This window comes from Colius striatus, chromosome 2 (assembly GCF_028858725.1).
Source record: "Colius striatus isolate bColStr4 chromosome 2, bColStr4.1.hap1, whole genome shotgun sequence".
NCBI lineage: Eukaryota > Metazoa > Chordata > Aves > Coliiformes > Coliidae > Colius > Colius striatus.
This window is the reverse complement of record NC_084760.1, coordinates 56,499,377-56,521,239: the sequence shown is the minus strand read 5'-3', so window position 1 is coordinate 56,521,239 and position 21,863 is coordinate 56,499,377. Positions and strand designations below refer to the sequence as shown.

General features: G+C 36.8%; 1 protein-coding gene across 1 annotated transcript in view; it reads right to left on the bottom strand.

The window, feature by feature from the left end:
* Positions 1-21,863, bottom strand: part of NKAIN2 (sodium/potassium transporting ATPase interacting 2) — a 303,333-nt gene that overhangs the window by 64,204 nt on the left and 217,266 nt on the right. Inside the window, exon 4 of the mRNA XM_061989613.1 lies at positions 12,652-12,852. Within this exon, the coding sequence (XP_061845597.1) occupies positions 12,652-12,852 (201 nt within the window). The remainder of the gene's footprint in view (positions 1-12,651; positions 12,853-21,863) is intronic.

The window sequence follows — 21,863 nt, the reverse complement described above, 5'->3', positions numbered from 1 at the left end:
TACTAATGAAAGCCTTGGTAATCTCTTGGTAAAATGGAGAGTGCTTCAAGGAGACGGTCTGACATCACCTTGATTTCTGTGCCTGGTTTTCATTGTGAATCATCTGTCTGTGTTCAGTCTGCAGTCATCCCAGCTTTGACAGGAGCAGGGGGATTAGAGGATTCAGCCCTTTGTCAGTAGACACTATTTGAACAATAGTTTAACTAAATCAGAGATAGAGAACTGCACCTCAGTCCTGGGATTATTTTAATTTATGTTTAGAAGAGTACCTTTAAGGGGAAATGGATAACTAATTAGACGAACAATAAGTGCAAAAATGTTGGAGATTCCTCTGCTGTGCTCTTGTTACACCATCCTCACTGCAAATGGCAGCTATTAATATTTTATTGACCTAAACCTCTGGAGTAGATTCCAGATGTCACTAGTTGATCATTGTCTAGATATAAGGAAAGATAAATTCTGTCATGACAACGTTGAATTCCCATCTATTGCAACAATCATTATGAGCAGACAAATGCTCCTGTGGTTTTGCACATGTTTTTTTTCCCCTCAGGTTCTGACAATGTACACACGACTGACACATTTGCAGAAAACCCAGACATCCAAAAATAGGAAAAAAAAAAAAAGCAGAGGAAAATTCCCAATGTTTCACTATTAATTTTTAGACATTAAGAAATAACTTTAACATGTTCAGAGAAGAGTAGAGGTTAAGTTGGCAGAACTCAAGGGTAAAGTTAAAACAATGCAGCCTGTTCGGAAAAAAAATCTGCTTTATTGGCTTTAAAAACATGAATTGCTTTATGCCAGTCAGTTTCAATCAGTTGGATGTTGAAAAACCAATATCTCAATAGAGCTGCAGTTGAGGTGAATGGTGCTGCTAAGGTGTGCATCTTATATGTCCCCCAAACACACCAGTGGTGCACAAACATTCTCTTTACCTGTCCAACCAGTGCTGAAGACAACATTTATTAAGGAAGCTGTGAGATACAGCTGATGTCTACTCAGATGATGTGCAATGAACAGATTATCTCTGATTTTAAGGGAGAGTAATTTTCTCAAATTGGATGGAACAATGATGTTTTTCACTAATGAATATTAGCTGTTATTTAAAATCTTGGCTTCAGGTGGAAGCTTCAGCAAATTTACTACAAAAAGTTATGTCAGACTCCACTGTGCTTAGAATTGCAGCACTGGAGAAGTCAGAAAGCTAAGAACCTCCTTGGACATGCCTACAGAGGATCTTTCTCTCTTGTACACGTTGTTTTGCATGCTACATAAGCATTAAATGTAAATTTCAAAGTATAAATGTACCATGAAAGTCCAGAGCCCAAGCAGCCAGATGACAAATTTAGCAGAAATCTAGGTACAATGTTTTAATTTGCTTATACTTTAAATTAAGTTCATTGACACTGTTTTGTTAAGATGAAACATTCCAGGGCTTATGCATTTTCCAAAAGAGCCATGCTTCTTCAGAAAATTCCTAGTCAATTCTGCTTCTGAGATTGCACGAGAAACTTCACTCACCAAAAATAATATGAGCAGTTTTCCAATCCTGTTCCTGTGGATACTTATTGCAAAGGTCCTAGAATATGTATAGTTGCCATAGAAAGCTAGGTACATTTTTTTGGGTTTTTTTTCTTTCCCCTGAAAGGCAAAAGCCTTGTTAGGCACTCTGTGCTAGAAAGCGGGGGGAAAAAGTTAAGAGTTCGTGTTTTTATTTTACACACACTATAAAGACAAGAGACATCTAAATGCTTCCTAGATTTCCACTTTCCCTAGGCATGGTTAGCATTTGTAGTAGGACATAAGCAGCTGACTTGTTTTATAGAAATGTAGGAATCTATCATCTATCTATCAACACAGCTTCAGTTGCAATTGCTGACTTTGTTTGTGTTTGGCAAATTTAACAAAACAGATTTTCTGAACCATGGCATTGTGACCAGAATAGTCATGGCATCTTCTTTAGGTGGTCCTGCTCCAGCAAGGGGGTTGGACTTGATGATCTTTCAAGGTCCTTTCCAACTCTTAATATTCTGTGATTCTATGATTCTGTAAAAAGCTGCAAAATAGGTAGTTCTATGTTTTCATAGATAACACAATACTTCTATGTGCTCAGTTCACTTTTTGTACAGGAAGCTGTGTTAATAGCACACAGAAATGAAACACGTAGTATACCATGTAAAGTATACTATACAAATTTCAACATGAATTAAAAAATCTTACCTGAAAACCAGACATAGTACTATCCTTTTCTGCAATTTTAAAGAAAATACATTATTTTCCACAACTCAGTGAGGAAATTAACTGTGTGTCTTATAACTTTCTTTCTTATATTCAGGAAATAAATTACTCATGAACTGAGGTCTTGCTTCCAGAATTGAGGATTCTTTATGGAGTATGGAGCAAAAAGACAAAATAATGATGTCATATTTGTATATGACAGAACAAGGCAGTACTGTAATATCAGCAAGAATACTGAGCATGGTGATACTGAGGAATATCTGTACTGTGGGTTTTTAATATTTCTAAGGATCAGTATTCATGTGTTTATCATACCTTCAGAATCAGCTCAAGAATGGGATTGGTGAACCTGGCACCTGACTATGAATTTTCAGTATGAAGAGGGATTCCTTTTTGCTTAATACCATGTTGTAACGGAATATTTAGGATTACAGAACTCTGTGCTATTGATTATTACCGCTATTCTTCTAACTATTATTACTATTATTATTACTACTACATCTGAAGCATGTGCCATCTGATTTCCCTACCATGCAAATTCACTTATGGAGAAAGAAAATGGAATGGACTAAGCTCTTTGTCCAAAATCTCTTCAAAACATAAAAAAAACCTGTACAGGCTCACCAAGACCAGGTAAAAAGACCCTGTCCAAGGCATTTGTATTACTGGAAGGTGTTCACATCCAGGTCTTATGCAATGACAGTGTTATAAAAACAGTAACAGGACTGTGATAGTACCGGAACTGAGGAATAATTAAAATCCCAGCTCTGGAAAGGAAACAAGTCAGCAAGCTGGCATCACCAGTCAGCACAGTACCACCAGCATCACATAGCCCCAGGACAGCCATGAGGCACTGAACGTGGAGAACCATAATCTCATTGCTATATCTCATAACTGTCTACCCTACAGGGTCAGTCAGAATCAGTCTCCTGTGTGAAGAAATACATATGATATGGACAAAATAAATTCTCAGGAAACTTCCCTCAGGCCTCAAAGTAATGAGTCTTATGTTCAGCCCTTGGTTTTCACAATTCTGGTACTCTCACCCCCCAAAACCACATCCACTATTTGCCTTTGCACATGCAAGAGGATCTGTGAGAGGCAGAACTGCTTCTTTCAGTCTCAGCTCATGCTGATGCTGTTGCCTTTCATTCCATCAGAGAAATAAACCCCTCAGAGACAGTATTGTGTGCATTGGTCGGGTAACTGTTTAAAGCTGATGTTTCTCTGCTGAGTCAGAGCAAACTTGTTTTCAGACAATTATCACATAACTCAGCTTTATATGAGCCCAGTTCATTAAGGAAGGAAGCTTTTAGGGAAATGAATGAGTACAATTCTACTGACAGAGCTCCCTGCTCATTAAAAACCTGTTTATGCTTTAATGTGTACAAATCAGTTTTCTGCAAGTAGTGAAGAAATACAGGTAAAATTTGATGGATGCAACAACAGATAACACATGTAGTCATAAAGAAATCTCTTATAGTAATCCTTCAAAACACTAATGACACATGCACTAACAGTATTGTCAAATGGAGGAGCAGCAATATACTGTGCTCTGAGGCAAAGTCAAAGATGCCTGAACCTGATGTTGCTCCTCTACTAACATGGCATAACAGTGTTACTAAACTAGTGCTTTACAATGATGCATACCCTCTTCCCATTTTGCTGATTTTGCCCAGTCCCACAGTGAAAAAACAGTCTTTCTAAACTAACAATCTATATCATTAAGAATCAATTTCCTTTCAATCACTGTGTTGCCCTAGAAAAGAACTCCACCTTAAATAATGTTATTTTTCCCATTAGATTTAGAGAGTAAAAACGTGGTTACACAAGCCCTTATCTCTTTTCTTGCATGTGAACATTCTTACCACTCTACAAGCACAAGACAGGACAGCTGATGTGCCAGGTAAGTGCATGAGTGTATGTGGGTGGAAGAGGTGCAGGCTGATGTCAAAAGGAAGGTGGGGAAAAAAATTTGCAAGGTTATATCTGAGTGAAGACTTTCATGTGCAAGAGGTGCTTCCTCCACAACTGAAGACCTCTGTGTTGGCTAGAAAGGAAAACGGCATCTGGCTTATTGCAAATAGATGTACTATATGCCACTTTTGGTCACCATAGAGGAACGGAGGACTGGAAAAATAAGAATCCAGTGTTAGCTTACTTTTATGTTTCAGGATCAGATGTTTTGCAAGAGCTTTGGCTTTTTGCATTAGCAGCAAGTAATTCTGACTTTTTTTTTCCCTCCCCCTCCCTTCCAGTTTATCACATTGTATGTATTTTGAGTACAGGAATGGGACATTCTGGTGTATTGGCAGAACTCAAAGCTTATATCAACCAGTGACATTTCCTAAAAGATGAATGTTATCTGTCTGAATTCAGTGAAGGCCTTTAATACAGTTCAGGTTCTTAGATTGTTTCTTTGCTCTGTGTTTTTTGTAGCTCTGACAAAAGGACAAGTCTGCTTAATTTTAGTGTTTCAACCTGGACAAGCCAGGGTCCCTTGATGTTTTGATTTCTCTCATGCATGTTATGAGACCCACAGAAACACCCTTTTGCTGTTTGCTTAATTCCTAATGACATCATTAGTTAGTCAGCTTTTATTCTTCGTGCTTTCCTATGACTTCCTCCTTCCTTTCTCCTACCTTTTCTCTTTTGCCCTTCCTCCTATCATGCAGTCTGTCCTGCTAATACATCCACTCACATGATTTATACCCACTGCTTGCTTCTTTTAGTCCCGCTATGTCATTTTCTGATGTCTCTGGAGGAGCTGCTAGTCTTTTTCTCTGCTTAGGTTTCATTTGGGTCTTCCCAATTAAAAAAAAAAACCCACAAAACCAAAAAAACACCCCCAAACCCCCAAAAACAGAAAAAGAAAAAAGACATAGAATGTACTTTTCCCTTACAGAAGGCTCGTTTGCCTTTCCTGATCTAAATGCAGGAGTTTTACAAACTCTCTGTTCCTTTAACCTCTGCTGTCTTCACGACGTCCTTCTGACCTCTCACTCACTGAATCTCAGCTTCTGAAGAGCATCCTGCCTCTACGCATGACATGTCCTCTCCTTGGTCCTGACCAATGCCTCAGTCTAGACTGAGCACATTTAGAAGTCTACTGCAGAGATTATTTTTCACAGCTTGCTTTATCCCTCTCTTTCTTCTACTTAGTCTCTCTGGTGAAATTCAACTACTCCAGTCACCTGCAAGGCTCTCTATGGCTTGTCTTACATGGCTTGTCCTGTCCTGTCAGTATGAGAGGGCATCTTTCATGAGACACCAGCTTGTTGTCAGCCACTTAATAAATTTCACACTTTCATACACTATCCTTTTTTGCTACCTTTTTCCACCAGATAATGCAAACTTTACACATTATTCTCGTTCATAGCCCTGTTTAGGGCTTTTCAAAAAAGCTTACAAAAAAGCTGACAATGGTCAAACATAAGGTGCACTGAAACTGCAAACTAATATTCCTTATCTATTTTTTGTTCTTTCTCCTCTGTTCTCTCTGTATGGGTTGGCTGGCTCATTTTCTACTTTGAGGGTTAGTTTTTTTGGCCAGGAATGGCTACTTTGCTTTGCAATCATACTGTCTTCAGCACTGTTGGGGGCTTTTAAGTGATATACTCTTAGAAACATATTTGAGTGTGTGGGTCTAAAGCACAAATAGACAGTCCACTAAAGAAATTCCTAGGAGAGTACATGATTACTCACTACTCCCATCTCTGCACAAGGGCATAAGACTATTTAATGTCACCTGTGCTATGCTAACATTGAAGATTTTAAGAGTACCCTATTGTAATTATCATAAATCCTTGAGAGAAGTAGGTGACATTAATGCTATTCTACTGTTCTAAGTGCTTAAATACATACACAGACCACCTTTCTGTAATATTTGATTACATTGCCATTTTTAATGGAATTATCCTGGCAACATCTTTCTGAAATATTTAAGAACCATTGTTTGGATAGTACTGACAATAATTGGTATGAATTATACACCCTGCCAAACATCATACTGTGAGTGTGCAACAGAACAGAGATTTTTGAAGCGGGCATCCTAACTGCATAGCTGTATTATTGCATTTTAATAACACAGTTATGCTTCATGATGTTTTAAATCAATCTGACAGCATTAGAACTTGAAAGGTATTAGGCATGATGCAGATTTTGGAGAATCCCAAATAGTTTACATTTACTGTAACTAGTACAGATGGATAATTGCTTATTAAAAATTTTAAATAATGAGATAATAATTTTAATGGTTGCACGAAGCATATACTCAAGTATAAATACAGGAAGGAACAAATAGGAGTTAAGACTAATCCAGAGCACAAAAAAGTCAGTGGACGGGATCACTATGAAAATGGTCAATACTTTTGTATAGCAGTTTACTTACGGCTTTATTTCTTTGGTAGGTAAGTTACCATCAATAATCTAGATACACTACATAAGAAATGTTTTATCTCCACTCATTTTACTGGAATAATATTACACAGTTCATCTTTTCGAGGGCTATATAACTAAAACCCAAATTGGCTAAGGTGATGCTTTCACATTAGTTTTATTCCCATAACTCAGGCACTTAGTTCCACTAAAATCAATAGACTTGTGAGTGTGTAAGTGAGGAGCAAAAGATAAGCATAATAAACACTTTGAATCCTGCGTTGGCAAATAGATATGTAATTCTGTCACACTTATCTCCAAGACTAATCTCTTATTTGCATATTTTCAGAGTTTTAATCTACAAATGGATTGTAATTTGTCAACTTTTGCAAGAACAGCCTTGTGAGAGTGGGAGCAGGTCATGCATAGTCAAAGAATAAAAGGGAGATGTAGAGGACCAGAATTCCATTTCTGTATGAAATGCAATTACTGTTATTATAATTTCCTTGTAGACTCAAAGGCCTTACTATACTGGGTGCCATCTACATTTAGAGGCTTTTTGAGAGATCCAAGAGATCCCTGTCTATGCAAATGGTACAGTGTCTTATAAATTGAATGTGAAAAATGTAGGTGTGCTTTTCTCTCTGCAGCATTTGGGAAGAGGCACAGAGAGATAAAATAATGTTCCCCAGGATATTGTAGTAAACCAGGAAGCAGAACCCACTGACCTGAACTACAGCTCGGGGCTTGAACTGAAAAATGTCCACCTTCTGTTGTAAGACAAGAGTTCAATAAAAAGTGCCAATGAAGAAAATTGTACATAAGATCTGTAGCTAGAATTAGACATTGATGGATGTGGGTGCCTGTGAAACTGCGAGCTTGTGACCTTTTTTTAGTTATGTGACTAAAACGATAGGATGCATATAGTGTTTATACATAGGTGCAACAATCATCTTAAGCACTGAAGTTACTTGACAAGCTTAGCAGAGGTGCTTCCCTAAGCACAGTGCTTACTCTGCACTGTGTCCCTCCCTGGTACTGCCCTCCCCATGGTGAAGTGGCAGCTATACCTCCCATCGTTTAGGGAGGGTGAAAACTTTTATTCAGCCTCCACTCCATAAATATTATAGAGAACACAACTAAAATTTCACAAACCAGTAGCAAATCAAATCTCCATTAGTATCACTGACCTCATTCTTTACCTGGAATTATTCTCTCCAGAGATCAGTAATTTAAATGTATCTATCCTTGACAACCCAGGGGTCCTGAAAATGAAATAGCCTCTCTGATGTAAGCACCAAGAATCAATAACCATTAAGCACATAAGGATGCTTTAATGTATGAACCATAGGGGTATTCAAGTCATGCCATCACCAGAGTAGTTCATTTTGGTAAGATGTAGACACCATAAGTAGGGAGAGGTGGGGTCCAGGTGTTGAAGACATCATAGCTCTGTAAATGAGACTTCCCTGGGAGAGAAGGGAAGTTGAGTTGGAGAACTTGGCCCAGTATGAGCACAGGCTCTATTGCAGGTGAGTTCTCTGCAACAAAACAGATTAATTAGCTGTGACCAAAATGATCCATTTTTTTTCTCCATGTATCAGCACAGCATTACATAAATTACTGTTGCTGCCAAAATGCTACGAAGCCAAGATCTCACCTTTAAAAATTCAGCTATGATATTCACCAAGAATTGAGGAGTGCAGGAAAGGAGTGAGTTGTTTCATAGAAATACCTTCCTCACATGTTTTCCCAGACCCTGGGGTTTCACATAAAGCAGAACAAATCAGACCCCATAGCAGTTCTGTTCAATTCCATACAGCTGTGTGCTGCAGGCGGTGGCCTAAAAATATGTTTGTTTACTTTGCAGCACTGCAGGCTGCAAAGCTGCACTTAAGAATGAAATAGGTTCCCCTCCCTCTCACTCTCCATTCTTCACTCTGAACCCCTCTCTCTTTTTAGCTTGCTTGAAGAAGATGGTAAGACATAGAGATAAAATGACAGCAATGTGGCTCAGTCTCCAAAGAACCACAAGTGAGGTATTGATATGGAGCACAGAATAAAAACTGACAAGCCCGGTGTGTGGCACTGAGATTTTGGTGGTGTAACACTTCAGAGAGGCAAGTACCACAATGTGAAAAAATCAGTGGAAGTTTTTCAAAATACATTTCCATTAACGTGAAAAAAAATCAAACAGTGGATGAGTAAGAAGTAGGGCACTGACATAGGAATGGCTACAAGACAGACATAAATGTGCATTATATGGTCATTTTTTTATATCTATGATACAAGGGTTGATTTATTAATAGGCTCTACAGAGGCTGTAGTCTTCCACCAGCATCACCCAATGCACTAAATTCTCTGTGTCATGGGACGAAGGAGTAGTTGAATATGCCTTGCAGCTCCTATTATTACTGTAGATTATTCCAGTCTACTTTATCATATGTAAAAGCTAAATACTCAAATTTGGATAATCCTTATTTTATCAGACCATTTTTCTTGCACACATTAGTTCTTACATAATTTTTCCTCATTTTGAAGATTTTTCCAAACCCCAAGCATTCAACTGGTCAAAGTATAAAGATGAACAAACTGAATTTTCTGTTAGCCTTTCAGTGTGAGCTAAAGCAGCAATTGTCAGTTGTTTATCCTGAGCAAAATCCACCCCTCAGGAGAAGCAGGCAAGTTATCTATGTGTCAACATGTTTGTCTTTCTTTAGTCTTTAAGGCTGGTATTATGCAATGGACATCACCACTCTATACACAGGGGATTCTCCTGATCTGACTGTTGGGATCATTTAACCTTCCATTTCCTTTAAATACAACTTTGTTTAAGCAGTAGGAGAAATGGAAATTCTCAAAATTTGACTCTTAAAAACCTACAATCTCTGTTGACTTGCACAAAATTAGCAGCTTCACTCATATGGTTCGCAATCTGGTACTGTTTGTTTCTTAGGACACATTCCTCTGGAGAAAGGTGGTCTTTTGGAGACTGTGAGTATTCTGCCCCTCTGCAGAAAAGTATCAGTGTGCAATTCTTGAAATATTCCACAACTCTCCTTGAGACTTGCTCTTTGGAAGGTATAAACTATGGAGGGGGTTATAGCTTTTATCTTAGCTGTCATATTCTTTCCACTAAGTAATCCACAGCAAATATCACGTCTATATGAAGCCTAACCTTCTGTAGCTGTATTCCTTATGAGCTTACTGGTGAGCTGTACAAAATACACTCAGTATAATGTTTTCAAAGACTGATATGAGTGGTCCTCAGTGAAGGTAAATGTCTTTGTAACATTTTATCAGTAGGCAGTAGAAAACATCTTTAAAAATATGCTGCAGTGCCACCAGTCCGTGAAAAAGACAAGATCACATTAGTTTGATCTTTGTCATGAACATACAGAAATACAAATAGAAAGCAAGTAACCAATTTGTAGGTTACAATTTATAGTTTTACAGTTAAAGTGCAAGATACATTAAGTGCCCATAAAATAAAATTGAAAGAAAAGATTCATTTCTTTCTACTAACGAGATAAATCTGATCTAAGGCTTGGGTTTGTTAAAAGCTTGTTTGCTCTTCTAGCTTTGTATTATATTTTGCTGAGCAGTACCGGGTAAATCCTCTGTTTCTCACCATATTCAGTGTGACAGTGAATTTAAGCTAGCATTTCTATCAGAAAAAGAGCTCCATGTCCACAATTGAAAATGTGAAAATGATGTGAACTGTAAAGTTGCAATCATCATTGTCAGAAAATTTACTCTAATTTATACTATATAGCTCTGTACCTATGATAATTACATTTATAGTAACATGAATAGAAATACAAAAACAGCTGTAGCTGACTACAGCTAGTGGATTACCAATAGTTTAGTATCCTGAACCATTCCCCTGAATTGTACAGAATGGCTTTATCTAGAAATGCAGCTCTGTTGAGGCATAGACACACAAAAACCTTGTTGCATCAAGAACAGAACTAAGTTTGAACTGTATATTCCTTGATGTTCTTCTTCATCATTCATTACATCCAAAAAAAGCTAGAAAAATAAGCCTGGATATTTCCTTTGGAGGGCTTGAGAGCAGGAGGACTCTTCAGAGAGACCTGGACAATCTGAATCAATGGTCCAAGGCCAATTGTATGAAGTTCAACAAGGCCAAATGCCCAGTCCTGCACTTGGCCCACAACAACCCCCTGCAATGCTGCAGGCTTGGGAAAATGTGTCTGGAAAGCTGTCCATCAGAAAAGGACCTGGGAGTGTTTGTCAACAAACACCTAAATATTAGCCATCAGTGTGCCCAGATGGCCAAGAAGGCCAATGGTATCCTGGCTTTGTCAGAAACAGTGTGGGCAGCTGGACCAAGGAAGTGATTGTCACCCTTTGCTTGGTGCCAGTGAGTGTTCAGTTGTGCGATTCTCACTAGGAAAATTTCTCATTAGGAAAATTTTCTTCACTAAAGGGTTACCAAGCATTGGAACAGACTGTCCAGGGAGATGGTGGAGTCATCATTTCTGGAGGTATTCAAAAGACACATAGATGTGGCATTTAAGAACACAGCTTAGTGGTGGGTTTGGAAGTGCTGGGTTAATGGTTGGACTGGGTGATCTTAAGGTTCTTTACCAACCTAAATTATTTTATGATTATATGTGTGAGTCGCAACGGTTGCTTGTAAATAAAATTGTAAAGCTATTTGATTCATATTTACTTATTCATTGCAATTTTGGGGTTTTTTTAACCTCTTTTGCACCAGCTGTAGACTGTTTCTGTTTTCCAGATCTATCTAGTGCCTGTCTTGCTTCCTTCTTGGTCAGGTTCCCTTTACCTCGCTACAGTGTGGCAAACTGAGGAGCACAGAAGAGATGGCTCCACTGAAATGAGATGGCTGGTCTTTCAGGTCATTAAGCCACCCTCCTTTTACAAGCAGAGCTCAGGCAGAGGTGTATTGACACAGAGACATGTTGTCCTGAAGTCACCTGGTACTTGGCCATTTAGAGCAAGGCTGAGAAATAGACGGAAAAGCTGCTCACTTTTGGACAGCTGAGGTTCACATTGTGTATAATGGACTGTCCAACAGCCTTACATTAACTTCTGGATCTTCCTGAACAAATATATTTTCTTTTTTTTTGCCAATATGGTCTCTTTTTAGACAAATATTGAAATTTTTTGAATGAAAAATTAAAATAGAGGGAGCGGTGTACCCAGACACTGGCCTAAATTTATACCTCTAGCAGAAGCTTTATTTGCCATCATCTACATCTTCATCTGGACATAAACATAAGTATTACTACAGCAAACACAAAAATGCAAATGTCACTCAATGTAATTAATTGTTCATGTCATCTTTCCACATAGGTCAGAGGCAAGGCAAAATGATTAGCAGAGGTAAATGTGGTTGAAAAACCTATCAATTCTCAGCCTCGCAAACTATCTGTTTTCATTCCATATGATTTTTCTGCAGTGTAACAGTGAGTTCTTATCCTCCTAAAAATATTTCAGGTTTCTTTTTTTTTTCTCATATAAGTACAATATTTTGTTCTTCGTGTGAAGAACCTTTCCCATTCTCCTCTAGTACATATTGATTAATATTGTTAAAGACAAATTGACCAGTTTTGACTCCTGTGGACTGATCAATGAATCTATTTTTGCTGCTGGAAAGGTCTCCTTTATTTTGGCTTTTCTTTTATATTTAATTTGACTTTCACAGCAAGAGCTGTAACTTCTTATTATGTCACAACTTATATCCTATAGTGTAATTTGAATGTTGACCTGCTATAAATAATTTGTGGCATGCTTAGTGGTCAAAATGGAGGTCAGGAAAAAGTGTGTCACATTGGCAGTTCTCACAGGAATAAACATATATGTTTGAGCTTTTCAAGTACAGGTGTTTTGAACTAGCTGCAAGGCAACAGTATCATAAGAAAACACATAGAGCCAGGGTTTGTGAGTAAATGCCACAATACTCCACTATTCTGGTAATGACATTCTGCAAGAAGGAAACTAGAAAAGGCAGTATTAGTGAAGCTATCTGTAAACACTTACTGCAAGGAAGATCTGAAGAGAGCTGTGAGCCACTTCTATGTACTGATATTCAAGAAAACACCCCGAGACAGTGATATAACGATGATCCTCTGGTGCCCAGTCTGGTGCTGGGGTTACTGAGGTCACGGTGCAGCCCGGCCCATTCTCCATCCACCAAGAACGATGCATTGAGATATTAAAGGTCAGAATGAGATCTGTTTCCTGCAAAAGAAGAAGTGAAGAATTAATGTGTCAGGATGACACTCTGGTATCAAATGCCTCAGTGGGAGATTTCACAGGATGCAGAAGAAAGCAAAGAGCAGTGTTAAAACTGCACTGCCACATGAAAGTTAGTGGAGCTTGCTTGCAACAAGCACAAATAGCTGTACCTTGGCAGGCAAATTGCTTTGGAGCAGAAGAATAATCCTGCAAGCCAGGATCTTAGACCTAGACCTAGACCATAGCAGCTCTTTCTGTTACATTGCCCATTTTCCTCCAGAAACGATAAGGATTGATGGACATGCAGCAAACCTTCTCTGCTCAGTTCCTAGAAATACAGACCATATTTTGGTGGTCCTATGTAGCAAATTATACACAAGTCCTCAGGAGACAAGACTTCATAGACTTTAACATGTGTGGGTCATCTATGAGGAGTTTTGTCTCATTGAACCTGTGAAGCAGAGCTGTGGTAGCTCTACTAAAATATTGGAGAAGATGTAAAAAAAAGAAAAGAAGAGCTCTCTCTAGTGCGTCTCTTAGATTTCTAACTTCCTAGGACTCTAAGGAAACAGCTAGTGAATGTTGCATCGTCTAAAGACTGCTTAGCTTGTTAAAAAGGAGGGGTAGAGGCCTGCAACCTTTAACTCTCATGCAGCTACTACGATGGAGTAACTAGTCAGCCATGCTATCCATTAAGACCATAGTTATAAATAGTTCATAAAGGATTAATGAATGATTAATATACATCATAAACAATACTATGGATATGACTTTCATAAATTATACTTGGTTGCACATTACTTCACGGTGTTATACATAGTTATAGCAAAACTACGGACTTTATGGATTTTGTAATAGTCTACAGTGTTTACCAAACCTTTATAAATAATTTATAAATGTAACCTCATTGCAAAGTGTGACTATCTAGTCTATGTGCACATGTGTTCAGTCATGCAATAAAAATTGCTTTTAAGTAACGTCTTTGCAGAGCCCAACTCTCTCCACACCTAACCTACATTTTTTTTCAATCTGTTGATGACATTAATAATGAAGATTCTCATAAAGATTTAAAAATGTATCTATTTTATTAGTTTTACCATGCCAAAAGGAATAGAATGCCATTCTGCGGCAGATTTGTTGTGCCCACATTTCTCTCTCTTCAAAAACAGTAATGTTTTCAGTCCCACTGATTTTCCCTTTTTGCTTTAACTCATGCAAAGGTAACTCCATCCAGAAAGGATTTGGATAATGTCAGAGCTGACATGCCAATATATCTGTGATTACATCTAACACTGTAGTTTAGCTGAATAGTTTTTTTCTTTAAGTTCCAGTTCTTGTATAAAAGAGCAGAAAGTGTGTCTATTTTTAAATAATCAGCTACTACCACGCATAAACACACTCAGCTACCAGAAAGCAGGAAGGACCATAAATATTTTTACAATGAACCTTACATTCTCACAATAGCTCAATCCAACAAATAATAAGCTGTATGAGAAAATGCATAATGCTTCATAAGAATTTAGTCATGCAACTAACTTCATTTGAAGGTGATCAAAGCAACACCGAACAATTGTATAAACTATGCAAATTTCCCCAAAATAGATATATTTACCTATGACTGTAAGTATTCACCCCCAACAAATGTTTCCTTTCTTCCTCTGAACCTCTTCCTACCAAAACTGCAGACACTGAAAAATGTCTGCCAGATGTTTCTTGGAAATGGTCATTTTTGCCTTACATGAAAACTAGAAGGCTATTTTTCTTCCTGGAGTCAGTGCTGTTAGGGCCTCTCAGTAGCACACTGGCCTTCTCACCTGATGTCAGAAGTTGAAGAATCTTTGGAGTAACTTTGGTTAAAGTAATAGATTTATTCCTGAATGACTAAAATGGTAATCCATCATGTTATTGTTAGAAAACCTTTAAGCCATTCTAGTTTCCATGGAAAATTCTTAACCTCTAATCTCTTATCAAAGACACAGCTTGGATGAATAGGATTCGTTGTCCGGCTTCATTTAATCATTTGCAATAACTTCAGAAAAACTGTGATGGACTAAAAATATTTTACAAAGTGCAGGCAAGGGATGACAAATGTATTCCTTGAAAAAGAAAGGGATAAATTGCCTTGTGGAATCTGAGTATTTGTTATGCATCTGCAAGGTGAAGTTAAAAAGGGTCAAGATAAGGTAAACATAAAAATCAAAACTAAGCTCTTTGGTTAGAACATCATTGCTGTAGAGGCAGTTATGTTTGCTTACAAAGGGTGTAGTAATCCAAAACTTTGCAAGTTAAAAGCACAAGTAAGTTTCCAAATTGCACATAAAACATAATAATACATTAAAATAGTTATCATTATGTATGTAAATAAAACTTCACAAAGTCCAACTTTCTTCCATCGCAAAATTTATCCCCAGATGACTTTCTGAAATAAATTGTTAGTTTAGAAAATCCCCTTGCCCTCAAATCATCTTTTGGCAGTTCAATTGAATGTAAATTACCATGTTTTGTTCAGGGATAGTGTTTTAAGTTCTTACTAGCAAAAAATTACAGATCTTTATCAGATCTATATTTTTTCCTACCTCTGAGTAATTAGTAAAATGCTGTGTTGTTTCCTTTGCTCAGAAAAAAGACCTGTGACAGAAATATTATATTCCTTAACTCTTTATAATAGTAAGACCAAATAAGCCCTGCTGAAAGCCCCAACTTCCAATCTTAAAGAACTTTGAATAATGTGGCTGAGAAGGGTTTCAAGGAGCATGACTATTATGTACTGAACCAGATAACAAGCAAGGTCATGTTCAGAAACCAAAACAATGAGTACATGCAGTAGATCTGGTTCTAGTAAGTTTAGACATCAGTCATGGCTCAAGTCAAACTTGACTGGAATAAGAATGATAGTGAAATGATATTTTGACAATCCAACATGTAAATTAGAACCTGTCAGTTCCTATCCCCAAAATATGTAGCAAAAGAATCAGTGTAGAAGGAGCCTATTCAGCACAAAGTCAGCTGCTGCATAGTTAAATCTTCCCAAGTATAAAATGTTATAGGCTTTGAACTTGCCTATAACCTTGCCTATAACCTTGCCTATAACCTTGCTTGTCCCTCTACATGCAACCGTATTAGCAGAGTAGTTCCTCTTGCTTAGAAATGAAAGTCACCTTACTTATGAAAAAGTTTTACTTCTTAGTAAAAAAAAAACTGTTAAGGACTTGAATCTTTTTGTAGAAGAGTGTAAGCCAAGGAATGGATAATGTATCTATCATGAACATCTCTTACACTGAAAACATTTAGAGCTATTTTTGGACAAACTCTGCTTGCTATTTACTTTGTACACTGTATGAATGCAGTTTTAGTGGACATAAAGTCTACACTGGAAGCTGGGGATTTGTTGTACTCTCCAGTGTATTTGCTGTCTGTTTTCTTTCCAACATCTGGCTGAAATGTTGTTCACGGAAATGCAGAGAAATGGTCTGATAAGCCTTGAAGCTATGAAACCTAACAAGAACTGTTGATACACATTGGACATGTCAATCTGGTGTTGTTCACAGTCTGTATGTCAAGGACGATTTCATCATCCTAAATTCAACAAACAGCTGCTTCCTTCATGGACACAGAAATACATCTGTATGAGCTTTATTGATGATCACTCTGCTGCTTTTGTAAATACTGCTGGTATTTGTAAAGCCTGTTAATAAAAACTCATGCATTAAAGTAGATTTTGCTATTCCTCATGGAGGAAACATCCTTAGAAAATACTTAGTAGAACATCTTTACTAATATTCTTAAGATATGTTGGTATTTATAGTGCTCAGGAGGAATATGGCTGGATTACACAAATGCTTGAGTTTAGAGATATCAGAGATCAGATCTCAGAGACTTGAAACAGAGACATCTTAAAATCAAATCCATAATTTTATTTCATCTTAGTTTGCAAAAAACATTGAGCTCTGATAGTTTTGTGTCTGCGTTTAATATGGTACATAACTTTTGGTGGGATTAACTGCACAGCATATGATGTTTTCTGACTGAGGACAGCTGATGACCAAATATGACAATAGAAAGCTTTGAAAAGAGTTGTCAGAAATTAATACAATGTTCTTTGCATCAAGAGGACAGCAGTGCTCAAAATGAAGATAGCTCTGTGTGTAATGTACTACATTGCTACTAATAAGTATAATGTGTTGCCAAGTATATTACACTAAGTGCTTCTATGCACTAATTACAGTATATTACCGATTTAATGATTTTTGTTGCGTGCAGCTTGGAGAAGCTGATCCCAAACACAGTACCAAGAGCAAAAATAGACAGCAGTAATTCAAGAGGATTCTCTTTGAAAGTCCAGAAGATCTCATAGACTCAGGGAAATTATATTGCACTGACTTCAATGGTTGGGGCTTGCTGTGTCATGATGAATAAGTTTCTTCCATTTTTCTAATTAGGAATTGCTGAAATCTGTGTGAACCTGCCAAGTCTCTGTACAACTTTTGTCAAACACAACTATGCAACCATTTGTTTCATTTTTCAAACTCAAACTAGCAAGAACAGGCTGCTAGGAGACTGAACGATCACACAAGATTTCAGTGATAAAAGATCAGGGTCTGAAAGCATTTGTCGTTCCAGATGCCTCGGAAGCACAGAGACCTCTATGTGCATTTTTTCTTCTGTTATCTCACTTTTCCACTAAAACTAGCTCTCATCAGGCAGTACCATTTTCTCATGCAACCAGATCTTTTCCTGTCTAAAGAAAAGAAAACCTGCTCAAAACAGAGCTTAGCAGCTGTGTTCTTGGCAGCTGTGTTTCTCTTTTCCTTTTTAACCCACAACTGATAGACAAGAAATATTGTAGAACTGTGTAGGGATCATTAATATTTGAAGTTCCTGATCTTTTTTATGCTGTTTCATTCAAACTGAGTTTTAGCTTCTCCACTTTTTTGATTGTGCATGATAATTTCCTTTTCATTACAATACTTTTTCAGTAACTTAGAATTCTATCATTTATTATTGTCTTACAAAACGGTTTTGTGTCAGTATAATTCCAAATTGGATATGAAATTTGATTTACATGTGTCATTAATCACATAATATTTAACCAGTTTGAATCCACTCGACAGATTTACTCATGAAGTTCATGAAAACCAGCAAAAAATGTCTCACTTAGATTTTATCATTCTGTTAAAAAGTGATTTCCAACGTACTTCTGAAGATTTCAAAGAATCAGTTATAAAGATATCAACATGAAAGAAAGAGATGACTTGAGTGTCCTGATTTTCTTCTAAAAAAAAAAACAAAACTAGAGTGTTATATTAATAAAATAAGAGTCCTCAAAAAGCATAGGTACTGTTACACAGGGTTTGACATTGTCACTTCATATTCCATTATATGATACCTATTGATAATCTTATGAAATTGTTAGAGCTGCAATCAATGTTATCTTAATTAAGATCTTCAGATTTTTCTTGTATTGGAATATGTACATTGAGAAACCTAAAGATTTTCATCTATTCTGCTTAGCTTATTTTTTTAAAGATACTTGCAAAACTCCAGAATATTAAATTAATCAGTTCACGTTTCATTAATCTCTTTGTTCAAAAAATTTTGACACAGTTCTTCAGTTAAAAATGTCATAAAAAGAAAGTAAAAACTTTCAGTTTCTATCTCAATGTTAAAATGATTATTAGTATCCCACAAAGATTTTTTCATATCAAAAGAGAATTGTTTTAGACTAAGAATGTTCTAGGCTAAGATCCTTTGAATGTATTTTCTGCAGAACAAGAGAATTAAGCCTATCCCTGTAGCTCAATGTTGCATATCATGGGGACTGAGAAGTTGCAATCTCTATGCTATCACACAGAAATTTTTATTTAGCTCTTGTACACGTTTAGCAAAGATCTTGAGCACTAGAACTTTTGTAACTTATTGGAAAATGACTTTCTGGAGGATTTAAGCTTGTGCAATGATAAAATACACTGAAATAAACTGTTGACTAGAAGTGCTCACATGCCAGAATAGTAGCTAACTGTGGAATCTTGTTTATTTCTCACTATGGAGTAATCAAGGATATAATTCTGGAATTGGTTTGGTTTTTTTTGGTTTTTTTAGGAAAATTGAGTCACATGTAATACCTTGTTTTTAAAAGTTTCTCTTTGGACAAATAGCCATTCTCTGAGGAAAACAGCTTGCCTCTAGGCTTTGATAATGGGGATGTACGGTGGGCAGTTTTCATCTCAGGTGACCTTTGTTGTTCTAATCCAACTAATGGGCATGGGATTATTACCAGATTTTGTTAAAACCAATACAAACTAGTTCTTTCACTCCAAAAGACTAAAATTTAGATTAAACCTGTAAAGATGGAATTTAAATATTTACTGGTGTACCAGAATATGATGATCCTACAGATATCTTAGAGACCAAAGTTTCTGCTTTGGAGAGGAACTGAGTGACATGATTTAAGGCACAGGTCTACAGCTGGAAAGAGGGTGGTGGCACATGTATTTTTTTCCCACTCTAAAGCTGTGTTACATGGAAAAAAAAATAGAAAAGGATTTTATAACTGTACTAAACTCAGTGCAATTCTAGATCTCTTTCTAAAGTGAATGTTCTGAGTTGCTCCTAAACCCTATTTATTCATTTTGAGATGAAAATATATGATTTCATTGCTTTCAAAATATATCAGTACTATTTTTTATGCGTAAGATAGAATGCTTTTAAAGAAGTTTAAATTCTTTAGCTTCTCAGGACTGACTTTTTTTTTCCCTCTTCTTTTTAAATGGTAGAGAAGGGATGTCTCTTTTCTTGGTTTACACAGGCAAACACACGGATCAATAGTACTTAGAGACTGCAGACACAAATATAAATAACCTTGAGTAAAACAACAGGTTGAAATGAATGTTATGTTGAAATGAGTATTATTTGAATTATTTCTAAGAAACAACGTGCATGGTTCCTCCTGTTCTAGAGCTGATAATTTGGACTTTTTTCTGCCCCGTGCCTCAGAAATAATTTTGAATAATGAGACTATTCAGTAGTTCCAGTTTTAGCTAATTGTAGCTTTCAAAAGGAAGTAAATAAGAATAAAATCAAAACTGTTTCAATATTTTCAGGAGAAAATATTACACTTTTCTAAACCAGACTTACTGGGGCACTTAGGCTGCATTTGCAAACTGGAAAACATTAGCACTCCCACATAGGCAATGTAGATGATGTGGGTTCAAATCCTTGATTCAGAAATTAAGAATAAGCTTCCCAAACTTCTGTTCTGATATTAGAGGTCTCATGGAATCAAACTAAAAAGAAACTCTTAATTAATAAACATTAAGCATTATTAAAAAACCTGCAATATCAAACAAGCTGGTGTTAGCAAACATTCCATGTGTGTAACCTTCTCTCTTGTGCTATTGTTAAGACATTATAATGCCTACCACTTCAGTAAACTGCAGCCTACTAAGAATAATTCAAAGATATTTAAAAATATTCAGTGTATAATTTTGGATAACTGTATGTTTCTTATTAAGTTTTAAAAAACACATCCTGAGAAATAATATTATGATACCATGATAGATTTTTTAGCTAATATGAAGCAAAGCACCTCATGTACTGCAGAAGAAAATGTAGCAACTTAAATCAGTTAAGGTACTAATTCTGTAGACGAATAGCTTGTTACTCTTTTACATGTTGACTGCACAGCACGCAATACATATATATCGATATATATATGAACATATGTGTTATATGCTATCCTGTATGATAGACATAAGATGTACAAAAAGTATACAGATTCACTGTGCAGCATTCCAATTTTGAACTGATGGTGCTATTAGGTGATAACAAGTACTTTTCCAGATACCACACAATTTCTTCCTAAAACTATTCACATGAGCCTCTGTTTCCTGTGATTTAATTATCTTTCCTTTTAGATACAAAGATTTTCATCTGATATTTTGTGGAATATATAGTGGTTAAAAAAGAAATAATTGTGTTGAATCATGTAACATGCTGTTTGGTATTGTATTTTCTGTTTTAGTCTTGCAAAATCTTTATTCCCTTCTTAACAGTTAAATTAAAACTAATATAAAGAAAAATAATATGGATCAATTCAAATATTTCCTTTTTAAACAATATTTTTTCTTCAAGTGTTAAAATGAAAGTATGTAAGAAATATTTTATAAAAGACAACACAGAAAACCCTATTAAAGAGTAGGATCAAGTATCTGTCAGGCATCCTTAAAAATTAATTCCTAGATTGGTTATGTACTAATAATAGTTCAGTAACAGTTTGTGTGAGGTGTCAGCTCCTATGTCACTGAAGACTGATGTTTGGATGTTTTGCTCCATCTCACAGGGTTGTGAGAAGGGGAAGATTGCCTTTCAGTTCAGATTTACATTGATTGGTCCCAAGACAGTTTGAGTGTGTGTGAGGAGTCTCTGTCATTGCTCTCACACAGAACTGTTGGTAATTTGCTTATTTTTCAATGAGAATGGAGATCTATCTGTGACTGAGCACTGACTGTCAGGGGACCATCTCTCCTGGAAAGGACCTGGAGATTCTGGTGACTAACAACCTTCTGGGCTCCATCAGGAGGAGTGTCACCAGCAGGCAGAGGAAGGTATTTCTTCAACTCTGCTCAGCGCTGCTGAGATACACCTGGAAGGCTGGGTCTAGTTCTGGTCTCCCCAGTGCAAGAGAGACATGAACATACTGGAACTAGTCCAGCAAAGGCCAGTGAGCTAATTATAGACTAGATCACAGGATGTCTGAAGAGACCTTGAGGGATCAGAGCCTCAGCATTAACAGCAGAAGGCCTGTGGGGATATCATTTAATTGTCCTTCCTTTGACAAGCGAGTTTGACAAGGTGACTTTCCAACCTAAATAATTTTGTGATTCAAAGTCTCTCTTCTTGAAGACTTGGAAATATTGTTGTAGTTCTTCAGAAAACAAACAAAAAAGCAGCCCAGAAGCCAAATCCACGCATTGCCCCAAATTACAGAATGGATTATCTTCCTGCAGCACAAATAT